This window comes from Hemitrygon akajei, chromosome 16, assembly GCF_048418815.1.
Source record: "Hemitrygon akajei chromosome 16, sHemAka1.3, whole genome shotgun sequence".
Taxonomy (NCBI): domain Eukaryota; kingdom Metazoa; phylum Chordata; class Chondrichthyes; order Myliobatiformes; family Dasyatidae; genus Hemitrygon; species Hemitrygon akajei.
Genome location: NC_133139.1, coordinates 87,701,760 through 87,722,469, shown reverse-complemented (window position 1 = coordinate 87,722,469; position 20,710 = coordinate 87,701,760). Strand labels below are relative to the sequence as shown.

Below are 20,710 nucleotides of genomic sequence, written 5' to 3'. Positions count from 1 at the left end.
TTTCTTCTCTCCAGCTGTAAATTGACGGAATTCTTCATGCACAGGTTGTGGATGCGCCATCACTAAATATATTCAATGGAATTGGGTCCAGGTAGGATTAGAAGACAAATTTATTTAAAAACATAGAAAACCTACAGCACAAAGATGTGCCGAACAAGTCCCAACCTTAGACATAACTAGGCTTACCCATAGCCCTCTATATTGTATTTCAGGAGTGCACTCGGACAGAATGCCAATGGACACCAGGGGATGCTTAAAAACAAGAGAGAGACACCGTGTGGTCGGGGCCGGGAACTGCAGAGTTTAACACTGAAGGCAGCTGCAAGCACAGCTCCCCCTAGTGCAGGGATGAATCAGCAATGGACAGCCAGAAAGTCCTCGGGGAGTTGTGTCACCGGAGGAGATTACAGGGATAGAAAGCGATCGGATATCGACTATTTAAACAAGAGTATGAGAATGATGCCAAAGGTGTTGCCTCACATTTTATCCACTTGTAACAGAATATAAAGACAATATTTGTGTCATTTATGCAAATAGTTACCACGGAAGTAGATGTTTGCAACACGTGAACAAGTCTGTGATCCAACGGTAATTTCCATGAGGGGGACGGAAAGTTGCCGGGCTCAAATGCTCTTACTGCTGAAGTAGCCCCGATGGCCATGTTCAGGCGGTGACTCCGTCTTTGTAGAAATCCAAATCAACTTTTTGATGAATTGATTCAAAACAGCCTGGAATTCAACACTTTTGGGAATGAAGTGTCCTTGCATTTAGCATTGTATATGTTGCTGGTAGACTGTAGTATTGGAATCAGCAGTGTCCCTCAGTAACAGTAGTCATTAAATTACTGTTTTATCTGTGCAGAATTGATCGGTGTAACATCATGTCTATTAGTTTGTGAGTGGTTATTGTTTAGAACTTTGTCTGAATTCACTTCTTTTAAAGGAAAAGATTCCTGATCATTCCCAGAAGGGATTTCCTGATTTTTGAGGGGTACTGCATTCATGACCTTGTACAGCAATGCCCTTTTTTCCGAGTCCTGTTTATTAGGATCCAGGCGACTATCAGCAGGAGTAACAACGTTAGGATGGGTAACAAGATTTTCAGCAACCTCAGCATCTTCTGATGATCACCTGGGGAACATGCACAAAAGCCATTACACAATCATTAACCGTCTCAGGCAAATACATCAATTGTACAACCACTGATCCTTTTCAAAATCCTGGAATTTTGTACATTTCATGGACCTTACTGGTTTATCTCCCATGCTTTCTCATTTTCTAAAAAACACATACTACACAACAAACATTTTGATATCACAATCATTCTTGCCAAATTTCACCCAGCAAGTCCCAGAAACAAACACAAGGCAATGCCATAATCTGCTTTAATAACGCTGATTGAGGAGCAAACAGTGACCAGGATCCCACTGGAATGCATCTGCTCTTCTTGGAGTTTGTCATTTTGTTTGCAAAGTTTCAAAGGTCCAAAGGCCCAATTTAATGTCAGAGAAATGCATGCAATATACTATCTGAAGTGCTTTTTCTTCGCAAACATCCATGAAAACAGAGAAGTGCCCCAAAGAATGAATGACAGTTAAACGTGAGAACCCCAAAGTCCTACATCCCAGCTCCACCTCCTGCGCGTCAGTGGCAGCAAGCAACGATCCCCCTCCCCCCCCCAGCAAAAAAAAGCAGGCTGTTTAATTCCTCGGCTGAAAGGCAGCACCTCAGAGAGTGCTCCCTCGGGTTGGAAGCCCGTGATGAGCTGTGTGCCCAGGGTTCAGAGTGAGGCCCATTGCTATTTGGTCGAGAACACACAGGGACATGTTTAGAAAGTTTGCAGATGACAAGAGGCACAGCTGGCATCATGGACAGTGAAGATGGTAATCAGGAATTGCAGAGAAATCTTGATCAGCTACGTAAGTAAACAGAGGAATAGCAAATGGAGTTTAATTCTGATATGGTGGCAAGGTAAGATAGTGGTTAGCACAGCTTTACAGGACCAGCGACCCAGGTTCAACGACCCAGGTTCAACTGTCTCTATGGAGATTGCATGGAGTTCCTCCCACAGTCCAAAGACGCACCAGCTGGTAGGTTAATTGGTCATTGCAAACTGTCCCGTGATTGGGCTCGGGTTAAATCGGGGGTTGCTAGGCGCCGCAGCTCGAAGGGCCGGAAAGGACTGTCCCGTGCTGGAACTCAATCGATCAATCAGTGCCAGGTGTTGCATTTTGGAAAGTGAAATCAGTGTAGGACTTTTCACAGTGAATGGCAGAGTCCTGGGGTGTGCTGTGGAACAGAGAGATCCAGAGATCTCAGTTCTGTTAAAGTGGTGTCACAGGCAGACGGTATGGGGACAAAGGTTTCTTCAGTCAGAGCGTCGAGGGTAGCAGCTGTACAGGATGTCAGTGGGGCCACATTTGGAATAGTGTTCCCTTCTGCTTGTCCTTTCGTACGAAAGATGTTGCCACCCTCACCCACATCTCCTGCATTTTCCGACCATCCGTGCTCACTCCATCGTCCCACCACCTTAACAGTGATCGAGGTCCTCTTGTCCTTACCTACAACCCCGTGAGCCTCTGCATCCAACACATCATTCTCATCGATGTCCACCATCTCAAAGGATTCTACCACTAAACATATCTTTACCTCCTCACTCTCTCTGCAGAGATCACTCCCTCAGTAATTCCTTCATTTTTCCCTCCTCATTAAACTTTCTCCTGGCACGTATCCCTGAAAGTGGCCAAAGTGCTACAGCTGCCCATTCACATCCTCCCTCACGTCCGTTCAGGGCCCCAGATAGTCCTTCCAGGTGAGGCAACACGTCCCCTGTGAATCTACTGGGTTGTCTATTGTGTCCAGTGCTCCCAATGTGGCCTCTTCTACATTGATGAGATCCACCGTTCATCAGGGGACAGCTTTGTCGAGCACCTCCGCTCCATCTACCAAAACAATTTAATTCTGATTTCGATTCATGTTGATCCATGGTCTCCTTTGTGCCAAGATGAGGCCACCCTCAGGGTGAAGAAACATCACCTTGTATTCCCCCTGGGTAGCCTCCAACCTGATGGCATAAATCTTGATTTCTCCTTCTAGTTCAAAAAAATTCCCTCCCACTTTCCTCTTTTGCTATTCCCTCCTGAGGGCTGTTACCTCTTCTCACGTGCCTATCAGCTCCCCCTGGATCCCCTCCTCTTTTCATTTCTCCTGTGGTCCACCATCTTCTATCGGATTTGTCCCTCTCCAGTCCTTCATTTTTCCCATCCACCTAGCTTCACCTATCACCTTCTAGCTGTCCCTATCCTCCACCCATAGTTTTAGTCTGGTGTCTTCCCCCTTCCCTTTCGGTCCTGAAGAAAGACTGAAACACCGACTGTCCAGCTTTTCCCAGCAACCTTGGAACTGAAAGAGTGTGTTAGAGGGACAGATTGAGTAGGCTCGGACTTTATTCAAGGGGGCATAGGAGAATGTGGGGGTGATCTTATAGAGGTATTCAAATTCAGGAAGGGCAGAGATAGGTGAACGTGCACAGCCATTATCCCAGGTTGGGAATCAAGAGCTTCAAGTCACACATAAGGTTAAGGGGAGAGATTTCATAGGAACCTCAGGGGTAACTTCCTCAGCCAGAAGATAATCTATAAATGAATGAGCCACCAGATGAAGTGGTTGAAGGAGGCAGATTAAGAACATTTAAACGCACTTGGACAGGGACATGGATAAGAGAGGTTTAAAGCGGGGGTCCCGAACCTTTTTATGCCACTGAACCTGATCATTCCTCCAAGAGGACCACAACCCTATTGTTGGATTTTGAGGCTTGTGTGCCTCAATGATCTGGAGAGCTCTGTTGGCTGGAGTCAGGGCTTTATGCTTTGGCTCTTGGTGAGGTCACTCATGACAAACTGGTCAAAAGTTTGAGGATGGACTAACAGTCGTCCACCAGTTTGGGATACAGTTCCGGGCTAACAACCCTGACTGGTAAAAACTAAATTGCTACGGAAACAGCAAAGGAGAATCCTTCTACATCTGAATGTGACAGTATTCCTGAGTCTCCAGCCAGGAATTGCAAGACTGACAGTAGTGAAAACCAAGAGAAGCTACTGACATGACGTAGGAAGCCCTGAACATTGCCAGAGATAGAGGACCTTCATTGCTGCCCAAAACACCAGCAGCAGAATGGGTAGGAATACATACAGCCTTATCATTAACCAGGGGTCTGTGGACACCAGGTTGTGAACAACTGGAGTAAAGGGATAGATTAAGCACAAGCAAATGGGACAAGCTTAGATGGGAATCTAGGTTGTCATCAGCAGATGGGCTGAATGGCCTGTTTCCATGCCATGACACTGTGGAGAGACAGTCAGGTTTTCTGTGCTCGAGTGTCTGAAATAGTCTCCACTCACACTGTGAGACACCTTTCTGTCCCTTCGTTAGGGGGAGAATGCCTATGGGATGTCGCATTGTCGGGTGAATGATTAGCTTTTGTTGTACTGCAGATGAAGGTCTGCCCTGGGGGCTTTGCCATTGCTTGCTTGGTGGGTGGAGGGTGCTGATTTTTTTTTGCTGAAGTAAGTGGGGGAGGACCCGATGAGCCTCCATACAGACTGATGCGGAGAAGATCGATCATCCAGCCATTCCCTGTTTACGCCCCAGCAGGACCAGGCCGTGCCTGTTCTTTTCTCTTTGTCGGTTTGGACAGCTACGTGTGTAGCCGAAAGAGATGGGGGAGATTTTGAACAATTTCTTTTCTTTGGTATTCACTAAGGAGAAGGATATTGAATTGGGTAAGGTAAGGGAAACAAGTAGGGAAGTTATAGAAACTATAAAAATTAAAGAGGAGGAAGTACTGGCGCTTTTAAGGAATATAAAAGTGGATAAATCTCTGGACCCTGACAGGATATTCCCTAGGACTTTGAGGGAAGTTAGTGTAGAAATAGCAGGGGCTCTGACAGGAATATTTCAAATGTCATTAGAAATGGGGATGGTGCTGGAGGATTGGCGTATTGCTCATGTGGTTCCATTGTTTAAAAAGGGTTCTAACAGTAAACCTAGCAACTGTAGGCCTGTCAGTTTGACATCAATGGTGGGTAAATTAATGGAAAGTATTCTTAGAGATGGTATATATATTTATCTGGATAGACAGGGTCTGATTAGGAACAGTCAGCATGGATTTGGGCGTGGAAGGTCATGTTTGACAAATCTTATTGAATTTTTTGGAGAGGTTACGAGGAAAGTTGATGAGGGTAAAGCAGTGGATATTGTCTATATGGACTTCCGTAAGGCCTTTGACAAGGTTCCATACGGAAGGTTAGTTAGGAAGGTTCAATTGTTGGGTATCAATATTGAAGTAGTAAAATGGATTCAACAGTGGCTGGATGGGAGATACCAGAGAGTAGTGGTGGATAACTGTTTGTCAGGTTGGAGGCTGGTGACTAGTGGTGTGCCTCAGGGATCTGTACTGGATTCAATGTTGTTTGTCATATACATTAATGATCTGGATGATGGGGTGGTAAATTGGATTAGTAAGTATGCAGATGATACTAAGATAGGTGGCATTGTGGATAATGAAGTAGGTTTTCAAAGTTTGCAGAGAGATTTAGGCCAGTTAGAAGAGTGGGCTGAATGATGGCTGATGGAGTTTAATGCTGATAAGTGTGAGGTGCTACATTTTGGTAGGAATAATCCAAAATGGACATACATGGTAAATGGTAGGGCATTGAAGAATGTAGAACAGAGTGATCTAGGAATAATGGTGCATAGTTCCCTGAAGGTGGAATCTCATGTGGATAGGGTGGTAGGGTGGTGAAGAAAGCTTTTGGTCTGTTGGCCTTTATAAATCAGAGCATTGAGTATAGGAGTTGGGATGTAATGTTAAAATTGTACAAGGCATTGGTGAGGCCGAATTTGGAGCATCGTGTACAGTTCTGGTCACTGAATTATAGGAAAGTTGTCAACAAAAAAGAGAGAGTACAGAGAAGATTTACTAGAATGTTACCTGGGTTTCAGCGCCTAAGTTACAGGGAAAGACTGAACAAATTAGGTCTTTATTCTTTGGAGCGTAGAAGGTTGAGGGGGGACTTGATAGAGGGATTTAAAATTATGAATGGGATAGATCAAGTTGACATGGATAGGCTTTTTCCATTGAGAGTAGGGAAGATTCAAACAAGAGGACATGAGTAGAGAGAAAGACCTCTTTGCTCCTATACTCAACTCTCCTTGTTATGAAGGCCAACATGCCATTAGCTTTCTTCACTGCCTGCTGTACCTGCAGGCTTACTTTCAGTGACTGATGAACAAGGACACCTAGATCTCGTTGTACTTCCCCTTTTCCTAACTTGACACCATTCAGATAGTAATCTGCCTTCCTGTTCTTGCCACCAAAGTGAATAACCTCACATTTATCCATATTAAACTGCATCTGCCATGCATCTGCCCACTCACCCAACCTGTTCAAGTCACCCTGCATTCTCCTAACATCCTCCTCATATTTCACACTGTCACCCAGCTTTGTGTCATCTGCAAATTTGCTAATGTTACTTTTAATCCCTTTTAAGCCTTACCTTTAAGATTTTATGAAGCACTGGTGAGGCCTCACTTGGAGTATTTTAGGTCCCTTATCCAAGAAAGGATGTACTGAAACTGGAGAAGGTTCAAAGGAGGTTCATGGAAATGATTCACGCATTGAAAGGCTTGTCATATGACGAGCGTTTGACAGCTCTGGGTCTCTGTACACTGGAATTCAAAAGAATGAGGGGAATCTCATTGACACCTATCAAGTGTTGATAGGCCTCAATAGGGTGGAATTTGGAGAGGAGAGTGGCAGAGTCCACGGCCAAAGGACACAGCCACGGAATAGAGGGATGTCCTTTTAGATTGCAGATGAGGAGCATATCTGGTGTAGTGGTCCATGATGACCAAGACATTCGCCGTGTTGCAGGCATCGGGTTCTATGGACAGGAAATCTAAACACACCAGGTCCAGGGGCCCTGCACTCTGCAAGTGGGACAAAGGAGCTGCCCGCGTAGGCAGTGTCTTCCACCGTATGCAGCGAATGCACGACTTGCAGTATTCTTCAACCTCTGACTTCATTCGGGGCCAGAAAAACCGGGCTCTGAACAATCCATAGGTCTTTTCCACCCCCAAATGTCCAGAATCATCATGTAGTAACTTCAATGCAATCCTCCAATACTTCTTGGGCAGAACCAGCTGGCAACGGCGAGGTCGGTCTGGGGGTTGTTGTCCATCCGCACCTCAAACTTGGCTCCATAGGGATAGTCTCTCAGCTTATCCACCACTGCCCATCTCAACGCCAGGAATTCCAATGTGCGTGAGATAGTTTCTCTCGGAGAGCGACAAACTTCAGATCACAAATGCCACAGGCCTCAACCCGGTGCCCTGATCCTGATACAGGACGCCCCCTAAACCCTCTCGGCTGGCACCTGCGTGCAGTACATATGGCAATCGTGGGTCCGCAAAAGCCCGCACTGGCTTCTGGATCAGCAGCTCCTTCAGCGACTGAAAAGCCCCCTCACATTAAACATCCCACATCTGTCCAAAGGATTCCGATGGGTTTAGAGATTCTCCACCCTCCTGTCCTATTTTCCCCCTCTCTTTCTTCCCCTCATTTAGGCTGACTTTACAGTGGGGTTCTGAGGAGGTCCTACACTGGCCCAGTGCTGTCCTTTAACTCAGACATTAAACTGAAGGTCCATTTTGCAGAGCTGCCAATCTGAAGAGGAACAGAATTCACCCTTGTGCCCTGGGCATATTTTGTTTCTGTTTTTGATCTGACTCTGTGATGATATTGTACAAGCAGGGAATAAAGCAACTTAATATGCTCCTATGTCTTATGGTCTATTCCACAAAGACAGAAGATTTGTTGCTCATTGCCATTGCCATTGAAATTTGCGATGATTTATAAATTTGTTTCTGTGGGGGATTGGCTTGAACAGCTTCCATATTTTTCTTTGCTTCCTGGCTATCCGGAGAAGATGAATCTCACAGTTATATACTGCGTACATACTGTGATAATAAATGAACCTTTGAATCTTTTTTGTCTGGTAGCCATTCCATATACCCACTCAGTGAAAAAGTTGCCCCTCAGGTTACTATTGCATCTCCCCCCTCTCAGCTTAAACCAGGTAGTGATGCAGAGAGTCAGGATTCTCTCAGTTGTATCCCTATTGAAAGTTTGTACGATTTGGGTGTCCACACCAAATTTCTTCGACCATCTGAGCTGAAGGAGGTGCTTTTGTGTCTTTCTCACCACATAGCCGGTGTACACAGACCATGTGAGATCCTCTGTGCTGTTTATGTGGAGGAACTTAAAGCTCTTCACCCTCTCGACCCCAGATCCATTGATGTCTATAGGCATTAGCTGGTCTCCATTCCTTTTGTAGTTTGCGATTGGCTTCTTTGTTTTTGTGACATTGAGGGAGAGGTTGTTTCCTTGACACCATTGTGTCTCTTTGTCATCTACTGAGTAATTTGCTAAACTCTGTCAGGGGTTAACAGCAGTAAGCTTCATGCCTGTAGTTGGCAGGGATTCGCATTTAGAACAGTGAAAGATGTGCGTTACACTATGAATGCCTGTTGAACATCCTGCTTTTGAGAGCTGAGGAAGCCTGCAGTTCATAGCAATTCCACAGGGTGGCAGTGCATCATGCATTTTAATATTGAGCCTCAACTCTTTTAACCCTCCCTGCACTGAGCCCAATCCTTCCCTGAGATCCTCAAAGGAGAGACAATGAGCATTGTTATTTCAATATTGGTGGAAATTGTATAATTCCAATACTCCACCTTGGAAATAGCAACAGAAAGGAAAGATGACAAGTTACAGATCAGAATCAGATTTAATATCACCAGTATAGCTCAATGACGATTCGTTAAATATAAAGAAAGCTGAATTACACCAAGTATAAATATGTGTCTATTAAATAGTCAAATTAAAATAAGTAGTGCAGAATAAAAAGTTGTGAGGTGGTGTTCATGGGTTCAATGTCATTTAGAAATCAGATACCACCTTCTAGAAGTTTTGGGCAGGTATCAGAACCCATCTCGGACTGGATTCAGGATCTCTTATTCCCCAAACCTCTCCCCTCTCCCCACTCCATACTCTCTGGAACATCCAGCATTAGCCAACCTGAGATCCCCAAAAGTGCCTGACGAAGAGTTAGAGATCTGAAGTGTTAACTTGGCCCGACTTGTGTGTTGCCAACATTGTGTTTTTGTTTCTGAATTGTCCCAGTGCTTCCCCACCTCTTCGTTTACTCCTTGAAAAGTCCTGTTGAGCTGGGTCACAGGGACATGTCGGACAGGCTCAGACTGTATTATCTGGAGTGTGTGAGACTGATCTTATAAAGGTGTATAAAATCATAAGGGGCATAGGCTGGGTAAATGTACTCAATCTCCTCCCCCCAGAGTTGAGGAATACCTACCAAGGGGATAACTAAACTCATTTGCCCATCCATTGAGATGTTCCCACAACCAGTGATCTCACTTTAAGGACTGTTTATCTCATTATGTTTCTGATAAGCGAGGCTTTGGGCTCACTCCAGCCTACTCCAGGGTTCGTGTCTAAGGACTCAATTTGGTTGGAAATGTTGTTGCTTGCTTCTATTGTGTCCCCCCTCTCCCCCTTTCTCTTGCACGTTAGGTGCTGGACTTTTATTTTTATTTTCTTTAATTGGGCTCTTTCGGATTTCTTGCTGTGTGGCTGCCTGTGAACAAACCAATCTCGAGGTTGTATAATTTATACATTCTTTGTTAATAAATGTACTTTGAACTTGAACTTGGTCATCTCATGTTCTGGTTATTTATTGCTATTTATTTCAATTTGTATTTGCAGTTTATTGCCTTCTGATCTCTCATTGATCCTGTTCTAGTGATTATTCTGTGGATTTGCTGAGGATGCCCAGAGGCAAATGAACCTCAGGGTTCTATGTGGTGACGTGTATGAACTCTGACAGTAAATTTACTTTGAACACGAGGGCACATGTCTGAGATGAGTAGGAACATGAGACGCGTCTCTCTAGTTTGTGACGTTACAAAACCAGTTGTCACAGAAGTGGGGAACGTGGGGTTCAAAAGGGAACCTACGAAGGACAGAGTTATGTTGACCTTTGTTAACAGGCTGGCCAGGTGACAGGAAACCTCGAGACAAAATGTTTCAGTGAGTTACAGGATCACAACGTGGAAAGCTGTCCCGGTATGCTCCACCCACAAAGAGCAGAACAAAGCCAACACAATCATTTGGTGTTTGCTCCCTGATGTGGGAATACTGTTTATTCCAGTTGTTCACCGGTTACTGAGTCACCAAACGCTTTGCACAATCACCTTCCCCAGACCGACGGCATTAGTTCACGAGGACAGCTTAGCAGTGCCGTAAGGGAAATCAGAAACAGGTAACAGAAATTGGCCATGTCAGTGTTGCCTGGCTCCAAAGAAACGAATCAGCAAAACAAAATATACAACATTTTCATTGGGAAGGGTGAGGGGGAGGGGGAATCAGGAAATGGAGTCATTGGAGTTGGGGGTTACAGAGGGGGAACAGGATGGGGAGCAGAGAGGGGGCGTGGGAAATGGGGGAAGGGGGTTCAGACAGGAGTCGCGGGATTGGTGTATAGACAGGGGTCGCAGGAGGGGTTTTGGACAGAGGTCGCAAGAGGGGTGTCATAAAGTGTACGGGGAGGCAGAGAGGGGCGCAGAAGGGAGTCTGGGGGTTTAAACTGGGATCTCAGGAAGGGACAGAGAGGGCATTGGGAGGCAGAGAGGAGCACAGGAGGGGGGCAGAGAGGGGTCCCATGAGGAAGGGTCAGACGGGGGCATGGGAGGGGGTTCAGAGAGGGCACTAGGAGGCAGAGGGGGCACTGAATAGACTTGGGACTCAAGCCGCGGGTTCACTTGCTTTTCAGCCACTGGGGGTGAGGCGTCTGAGCCGTCGTGCTCTACCGGGGGCAGCATAGCGCTGTAGTGGTTGATTGAAGAATCCATTTGAACCGAGGGGTCTGGACTATATGCATTTAGATTTGTCTGCTTGTGTCTTTATTACTATTCATTATATTCCTGTATTTGTGAGGACTGGGCCTCTAAGCTACGGTATCGCCTAGCAGACATTGGGCATCGGGGCCAGTCGAGAGATGATCACAGTGACTGGGGGTCTGGACTATATACGTGCATAATCTGTGTCGTTGTAACTTACTGATGATCTATATGGGTTTATTGATTTGAACGTGCAAGAACTGGGCATCAAGTCGTGGTGTTTCCGGGTGGGGGTGCAGGAAGCAAACCTGGACTCTCTTATTCCGTGAATGTGTTCTTGTGTGTGACTGTCTGTAATATGTTTTAGCACCTTGACCCCATTATTAACGCTCTCTCCTTTGCCTGTATTCATCTATGGTCGAATGACAATTAAACTTGAATTGAACTGAAGAAGATTTCACTTGGTTTGGGTTTAGACGGAACAAATAGTGATCAGGTGACCCTGTCAGTGGATGGTTCAAAGTCCTTCGAGTCAGAGTCCCAGGCAACCGTGGGGAGCTGAGCGGAACTCGTTCATGTGGAGTGTTTCTGATGTGGAACTCTCTTCCTGAAGGGTGAGGGGAATGGAATCAATCGGGCTGAAGGATGGGCTCGAGGGAACGTAGGGTGCAATGGCAATGGGGCTAAATGGATTAATTTGAAAAGAGCAGGGAAGGTCTTGATGGGCTGAGTGGCCTCATTGTAACGATTCAAGGATATAATTTTTATTTTATTTAGAGATATAGTACGGTTACAGGCCATTTGGGGTCTATGAACTAGCACCACCCAATTACACACATATGACTACGTATCTGTGTCTATGAAGGTGACTCTTTGGCAGTCCCTGCCTGTTCAATACTTGTTCCACTACACTCACCAGGGTGGTTCCATTCACTGTGTGAGTCCCACCCTCAAACGGATCAGGATTGAACACCATTGACCAGCCCTCGGCCCGCACTTCGATAACCAGGATGCCACTGTAGTTACTGATAACTGTATTTACTGCCTACAATATCATTGGTACCATCTGCAAACTCAGGCCTGGTACATTCACACCCAAATAGTTTCTACTTGCATAAATAGTGAGGTCAGCTGAGAAGATCATCGGGGTCTCTCTTCCCGCCATCACGGATGTTTACACTACACGCTGCATCGGAAAAGGAAACAGCATTATGAAGGACCCCACGCACTCCTCATACAAACTCTTCTCCCTCCTGCCGTCTGGGAAAAGGCTCCAAAGCATTCGGGCTCTCACGACCAGACTATGTAATAGTTTCTTCCCCCAAGCTATCATACTCCTCAATACCCAAAGCCTGGACTGACACCTTGCCCTACTGTCCTGTTTATTATTTATTGTAATACCTGCACTGTTTTGTGCACTTTATGCAGTCTAGTGTAGGTCTGTAGTCTAGTATAGCTTTCTGGTTTTTTTTATTATCACGTAGTTCAGTCTAGTTTTTGTACTGTGTCATGTAAACCATGGTGCTGAAAAACGTTATCACATTTTTACTATGCACTGTACCAGCAGTTATGGTCGAAATGACAATAAAAGTTGACTTGACTTGACTTGAAAATAACGAACAACAAAGCTGCCAGTAGCAGTCTCTGCGGGATATCATTAATCACAGGCCTTCAGCCCAAGAAACAGGTTTCCACCATTCCCCTCTGCCTCCCACTGGCAAACCATTTGTGAATCCAGTTAACCATCTCTGCCCTGTCCCTCCTGACCATCATCCTCATGGTCCCCTCTTCAAAAAACTCTAACCGATTTGTCAGACAAGATTTGCTACTCAGAGCCCTACTGATTCTCCGAAATCATACCTTGTCCATCCAAACCCCAGATTCCCATCCCAACACTGATGTCGGATGTGTTCCCTTATTATTTGTCATATTAACCCAAATTGTATAAATTCCTTTAATATTTCCTTCTAATGACCCTGAGCTAATTTAACACAGGACAGAACGGTTAGCACAACGCTCTACAGTACAGGCGAACAGGGATCAATTCCTGCTACAGTCTGTAAGGAGTCTGTACATTCTCCCTGTCACCGCATGGGTTTCCTCTGGGTGCCCTGGTTTCCTCCCACAGTCCAAAGACGTACCGGTTGGGAGGTTAATTGGTCGTTGTAAACTGTCTCATGATTAGGCTAGGGTTAAATCAGGAGATGATGCAGCCGAGCGGCTCAAAGGGCCAGAACGGCCTATTCTGTGCTATATCTCAATAGATAAAAATAAATATAACACAGTACAAAATAAAAATGAAATATAACTCAGTACAGCCCTTCAGCCCATCTTGTGCACACTGACCATGATACCATACTGACAGCCTGCACAAGGTCTGTGTCCCTCTATTCACTGCCTGTCTAAATATTATTAAAAGTTAAATCATATCTGCTTCTGTGAGCACATTCCAGGAAGCTACCACTCTCTATGTAACAAAAAGTGACCTTGCACACCTTAAAGTCTTCACTCTGCCATTCACCCTATCCTCCATCCCACAAACAGTCATGTCAGCATTGGGACCGTGCTGTGTGTGGACAGAGAATACTGTTCCTGATTGTACAACAGGACACTAACGTACAATGGCTCCATGAGTCTCCACAGTACTGATACATCAAAATAGGGGAGATGATTGATCCAGTCAAACACTCCCAAAGCAACACACACACAATGCTGGAGGGACTCAGCAGGTCAGGCAGCATCTATGGAAATGACATTTCAGGCCGAGACCCTTCTTCAGCACCGGAAAGGAAGGGGGAAGACTGCAGGACTCTCCCATAGTTTGAGGAGTTCTGCATGGAGTGAGAGGAGAGCTGGTTGTTCATTCATCTGCATTTGAAATAAATAACTCAACAGCCTTTAGTGTCAATAATCAGATCACTTACTCTGGACAGTGAGAGCGGTGGACTGTCCTTTAACAATGGTGCTAGAGTGATGGTCAAATGTCAGCTCGGCCTCGCAGGTGAACTGCTGTCCATTCAGCTCTGCTTGTGGATTCTCAGTGTGGTAGATAGTCAGCCCAGTACTGGCTGACCTGCTCACTAATATCTCACTTCCCTTCTTCAGTCTGAGTTGAAGTTCCCCTGAGATGTTAAACACACTGCAGGTAATATTCACTGGAATACCCTCAGTGGTGTTCGGGATGTGGAATTCAGGGTTGGAGAAAACTGTAACAACAGAAAACATCGTTAGAAACTTTCTCAAAGTGAGTTCTGCAGCCCTTCTGCGCCACTAGACTGAGGTAGCAAATGCGACTCTGTTGAAGTCTGTCTGTGGTACAGCACCCACCTACCTCACTGTGTGTCCAGTGGCTAAAGAAGGTGCTGCCGGAATTATCAAAATCCCCTCCCACAGTCCCCAGCGTCATTCACTCCTGACCCAATCTCATCAAAGCAAATGACACATTGCTTCAGTGCATCCTGCTGAGTGGAACTTTGCAGCACACACTCATATACACACGTAAACATACACACACATATACACACGTAAACATACACACATATACACACACGTAAACATACACACATACACAGACGTAAACACACACATATAGACACACGTAAACATACACACATACACAGATGTAAACACACACACATACACACAGATTTATCTACAATGTCTTTAAGTCTGAGCAATCCTGGTAAAGCTGTCATTCACCACCACAAGAGGGTTGGCTTGGCTAGTAACCAGTCAGTGGTTTCTCAGTCATTTCAGATGGCACTTTGCTTCAAAGCAATGGTAAATAATCCACAGAATTAATTCCTTGGGTCTGAAGTAGTTTGGTACACACACACACACACACACGCACGCCCACACACACACACACACACACACACACGCACGCCCACACACACACACACACACACACACACACACACACACACACACACACACACGCACACGCACACGCACACGCACACACATCTAATTGCTGCCACAAATCAACAAATTTCACAACACATGTCAATAATAATAAACCTGATTCTGATTTAACTTTGCTGCAAACTTCTGTCTCCTTTCTATCTAAGGATCCGTTTGCTGGCAGACTTTGACCCCACGTTCAGTTTCTATCTCTGACAAATTCAATTGCCGGTCGCTGCTTCTGCAACAGGATCTTATCCTGGTACACAGATTTCTGAATGGATGAACACTACCTCAGTATTTGAGTTTCTGCTCTCTTTTGCAATACTATACAGATATGTATATCTTTTTGTAATTTATAATTTGTTCTCATTATTCTACATGACATTGTACTGCTGTTGCAAAACAATAAATTTCATGACATATGCCAATGGTATTGAACAGGATTCTGATTAATGGCCAGGCTTAGTCACATGCTCCATTGAACCCGCTCCATTAATAAACCCACGGCTAAATAACTACATATGCTTCAAGGTTTCAAAGGTTCATTTTATAGTTGAAGTGTACTTGCAGAATATAACTCTCATATTCATCTTCTCCAGATAGCCATGACATTCAGAAAAACTGTGGATATTGTTGAAAGAAAAGACATTGACCACCTCCCACCCACCCACCCCTCCCCACACAAAAAAGAAATCTGCTCTGTGTTGCTGCCTGTTAACTGTTTAGGAGCAGGGGGGAAACTCTGAAAGATAACTGTCAAGTCAAAGTGCTCGATTATCCAGCATACTTACCGTACATGTCAATGGTGATTCTATCATTCTTTGATGAAACTGATGGATAGTCCTCTAAATCTGCCATGCAGTTGAGTTCAGTCACACCGATCTCTCGTGGTGTCCATGTAGCTGTTGCCTGGACTGTGGTGGAATTTGATCTACTGGCAACTGAATTCCATTCCTTACCATCCTGAAACCACCTTAATCTCACCTTCTCGGCAGGATAGATGTCTGAGACCTCACATGTCAATGTGGTCTCCTGATTTACTTCTACAGGGTCTCTGTTGAGGATCCTTGGAGGCTCTGGAAAAGCTACAATACACACAAGAAATTCACTGCACATTGGTTTGCCTTGGCATGTTTCAGATACTGATGGAATGATGCAAAACTGACTAAACCTTTACAAGCCTCTGTACACAACTGGGAGTTCATCAAACCCACATCAGTATCAGCAGTTTCCACACTTTGCCCTTTCTCTGAACTCTTCCAGCTCTTCAGGCATCCCAAAGATCTAACTCTTTGCTCCTCCTGTGGGCAGTGATACAGGAGCAAACTCTCACTGACTTATCAAGAGTGTGATCTCAACGAGCGGCTAGTTTGGGGCGGCACGGTGGTGTAGTGGTTAGCACAACGCTTTACAGTGCAGGCGATCCATGTTCAATTCCCGATGCTACCTGTAAGGAGTTTATACGTTTTCCCTGTGACCTTGTGGGTTTCCTCCCACAGTCCAAAGATGTACTGGTTGGTGCGTTAACTGGTCATTGTAAATTGTCCAGCGATTAGGCTCGGGTTAAAATGGTGGATTGTGGGGGGGGGGGGGGGGGGGAGCGTGATTCAAAGGGCCAGGAGGGCCTATTCCGTGTTGTAGTCTTTCAATCTATTTTGTTCCACCCATACTGGCCCAAGAGAAGGGCTGATCCCTAAAGAAGGGTCATAAAGAAAGCTTTTGGAAATCAAAGTATTGCATACAGGAGATGGGATGTTATGTTGAAGTTTCGTAAGGCATTGGTGAGCCCTAATTTGGAGTATTGTGTGCAGTTCTGGTCACCTACCTATTGGAAAGATGTAAATAAGGTTGGAAAAGTGCAGATAAAATTTACAAGGATTTTGCCCTGGACTGCATGACCTGCGGTATGAGGAAAGAATGAATAGGTTTGGACTTTATTTCTTGGAATGTAGAAGATTGAGAGGAAATTTCATAGAGTGATACAAAATTATGAGGGGTATAGATAGGGTAAATGCTAGCAGGCTTTTTGCACTGAGGTTGGGTGGGACTACAACCAGAGGTGATGGGTTAAGGGTGAAAGGTGAAAAGTTTAAGGGGAACACGAGGGGAATCTACTTCATTCAAATGGTTGTGAGAATGTGGAATGAGCTGCCAGTCAAGTGGTGCATTGAGCTTGATTTCAACACTTAAGAGAAGTTAGGATACAGGCAGTCCCCAGGTTATGTACGAGTTCCATTCCTGAGTCCGTCTTTAAGTCAGATTTGTATGTAAGTCGGAACAAGTACATCCGGTATTATTTAGCATCAGTTAGCCAAACGTTTGTCTCAGTATATAGTATATATTTTACCTTTCCATGCATATAAAACACTTAAGAAATGCATGTATTCCAAGAATTAAATGTGGGGAGTGAGGGGGGCAGATCGATTTCAAAATGGAACTCACAATACATTTGCAGAGTCACAGAGGCATTTGCGATCTGTCTGGTCGCGTAAGAGTCCAAGATCAACTCTGCCAAGCAGGTGTACACCATTCCATCGTCAGAAATACTTGCAATGAAATTCAGGACATTCTTCAATGGACCATCTTCCGGAAAACCTGGGTCTTCTGTGGAATTACGTTGAACAACCTCACTCCCTCTGAGCCAGGTGAGTACGAGTCTGTTCTTTGGATAGACCTTCGGGCCAGTGCACTCCAGCTGATATGGTTTGTTAACTCCCAGCACTTCAGGAAGTGGAACAATGCTTAAGTTTCGATCTGTCAAAGGAGAATCATGTTAACAAAATTCATTCAGATTACAAATCTAGATTGTACTTGTGTCAAACACAAGAAAATCTGCAGAGGCTGGAAATCTGCAGCAACACACAGAAAATGCTGGAGGAACTCAGCAGGCCAGGCAGCATCTATGGAAAAGAGTAAACAGTCGATGCTTCGAGTCGAGACCCTTCATCACGTTTGGTAAAAGAAGGAGTGAAGTCTGAACAAGAAGGTAGGAGGAGGGGAGAAAGGTGTACAAGATAGTGAGTGATAGGGGAAACCGGGAGGGGGGGAGGGGTGAAGTTAAGAGCAAGGAAGTTGATTGGAGAAAGGGATATAGTAAAGGGCTGGGGAAGGTGGAATCTGACAGGAGAGGACTGAAGATGAGGGAAGAAAGGGGAGGGGGAGGAGCACCACAGGGAGGTGATGGGCAGGTAGGGAGATGAGGTGAGAGAGAGAGAGAGAGAAACAGGAAAGGGGAAATGGTGAAGATGAGGAGGGGGCAATTCACTGTTATGCCATCACGTTGAAGGTTACCCAGACAATATTTGTTTCATCTGATCTCCTTGCCTGCCCAGTTTCACCCATCATCTGCCACCTTGTACTTCCTTCTTCCCTCACCCAACTTCTCATTCTGACTTCTCTCCTTCCCTCTGTCCTGAAGAAGGGTCTCAGCCCAAAATGTTGAATGTTTACTCTTTTCCACAGATGCTGCCTGTCCTGCTGAGTTCCTCCAGCATTTTGTACTTGCCCACCTTTCTTTCCATTCACTATCATTTCAGGTGACTTCAGAACTTTGAAATACTCCTTATATTAAGTCTACCATCTTTAAAAGTGTCTCAAACTTTCATGAATGTCCCTAACAAGTGGCGCTCAAGTACGAGGGGTGATTGATAAGTTCATGCCCTAAGGTAGAAGGAGTCGATTTTAGAAAACCTAGTACATTTATTTTTCAACATAGTTCCCTCCTACATTTACACACTTAGTCCAGCTGTCGTGGAGCATGCGGATCTTGGACCTCCAGGAAATGTCCACAGCAGGGGGTGATTGACAAGTTCGTGGCCTGGGGTAGAAGGAGTTGAGTTATACAGCTTCTGTTACATGCACGTACAGTTCAATCCTTTGAGTAATTATGCAGAAAGTTTGAAGTTAATAACTCATCTCCTTCTACATTAGGACACAAACTTATCAATCACCCCTGCTGTAGACCATTTCTGGAGGTCCAAGACGTTGACTTCTACAAAGAAGGGATCCGTATAGAAACATAGAAAATAGGTGCAGGAGTAGGCCATTCGGCCCTTCGAGCCTGCACCGCCATTCAGTATGATCATGGCTGATCATCCAACTCAGAACCCTGTACCTGCTTTCTCTCCATACCCCCGATCCCTTTAGCCACAAGGGCCATATCTAACTTCCTCTTAAATATAGCCAATGAACTGGCCTCAACTGTTTTCTGTAGCAGAGAATTCCACAGATTCACCACTCTCTGTGTGAAGAAGTTTTTCCTCATCTTGGTCCTAAAAGGCTTCCCCTTTATCCTTAAACTGTGACCCCTCGTTCTGGACTTCCCCAACATCGGAAACAATCTTCCTGCATCTAGCCTGTCCAATCCCTTTAGAATTTTATACGTTTCAATAAGATCCCCCCTCAATCTTCTAAATTCTAGTGAGTATAAGCCTAGTCAATCCAGTCTTTCTTCATATGAAAGTCCTGCCATCCCAGGAATCAATCTGGTGAACCTTCTTTGTACTCCCTCTATGGCAAGAATGTCTTTGCTCAGATTAGGGGACCAAAACTGCACACAATACTCTAGGTGCGGTCTCACCAAGACCTTGTACAACTGCAGTAGAACCCCCCTGCTCCTGTACTCAAATCCTTTTGCTATGTATGCTCCACGACTGCTGGACTAAGTGTGTAAATGTAGGAGGGGACTATGTTGAAAAATGAATGTGCTAGGTTTTCTAAAATTGACTCCTTCTACCTTAGGCCACAAACTTATCAATCACCTCTTGCATATACAGTAGTTATTTTACCATACACATATATACCACCAAACAAACCAACATCCCTCCAGAGCAAGGTGCACAACACAGCACACACACAGTAAACTCACACACAACACAAAGCAATATTACCACAATTAACAAAATGCATTTACAACAGAGACAGGGTGGGGTGGTGGGAAATGGAAAGCCTTGCTTGCCTCAATCTCCTCAAGAAATGGAGATGCTGCTGTACTTTCCCATCCAAAGAAGTGGTGTTGAGGGACCAGGTGAAACAGTCCATTATGTGCACTCCCAGAAACTCGGTGCTGCCAACTCTATCCATGAGGGATCCATTAATGTGCAGTGACATCAGCTTCTCAACATCAGGCAGAATGTCACTCAGAAGGAGCCTCAGATCTCTGCGTTCAGTCATTTGCAATCTGCTTCATTGCTTTGAAAGAAGATAGGCAACTGTACTGAAACAATGTCCACTAAATATGATGCTTCACCTCAAAGTCATTTTGTAGTGTCATCAGTTCTTCCTCCATCTTTCCAGTTAATTGCTCATTTCAGGTGTTCAGGAACGGATTAATTTCCCAATCTGGAATTTGGATTGACAGAAAATCCTGAAATCTCTGACAATTCTTTTTACAGCTCACCCAGGTGGGTACTGTTTGCTTGAAGATCATCATCTCTTACTCTTCCTTTCTCTTCCAACTCAGAGAGGCTCGGAAATTGGAAAGGTCGACTCTTGGACAGAAATGTGGAGACGACTGATTTGACTTTGATAAGATTCATATCATTTCCTTGTCATTGAAGACCGATTTCACAAAACTTTGCAAATACTGTCATTCTGACAAATAAACAATGTGATGCTGAATATTCTTGAGTTGATTACTAAATGAAGCAGTCAAGGCTTCAAAGCATTTTATCATGGTTTCAGTAAATGCATAAAAGCATCTCAGGAGGCTCCTTTTGAGAGCCATGAGACTTCTGTGTGTAACAGCAAGCGTTCAAACTGCTCATCATTCTCAATACAAAGCTCTTAAACTAGTCGAGAATTGAGTGAATGAGACTTGATGTTATTTA

At 44.8% G+C, this 20,710-nt stretch overlaps 1 protein-coding gene across 2 annotated transcripts in view; it reads right to left on the bottom strand.

Annotated features, from left to right (window-relative positions):
• Positions 1 to 464: 464 nt before the first annotated feature.
• Positions 465 to 20,710, bottom strand: part of LOC140740264 (intercellular adhesion molecule 5-like) — a 31,600-nt gene continuing 11,354 nt past the window's right edge. For both annotated transcript variants that reach the window (XM_073069384.1, XM_073069385.1), the window contains 4 exons: positions 17,325 to 17,636; positions 15,674 to 15,967; positions 13,901 to 14,182; positions 465 to 1,130 (listed from right to left, as the gene is read on the bottom strand). In XM_073069384.1, the coding sequence (XP_072925485.1) occupies positions 1,000 to 1,130; positions 13,901 to 14,182; positions 15,674 to 15,967; positions 17,325 to 17,636 (1,019 nt within the window). In that variant the 3' untranslated portion in view covers positions 465 to 999. The remainder of the gene's footprint in view (positions 1,131 to 13,900; positions 14,183 to 15,673; positions 15,968 to 17,324; positions 17,637 to 20,710) is intronic.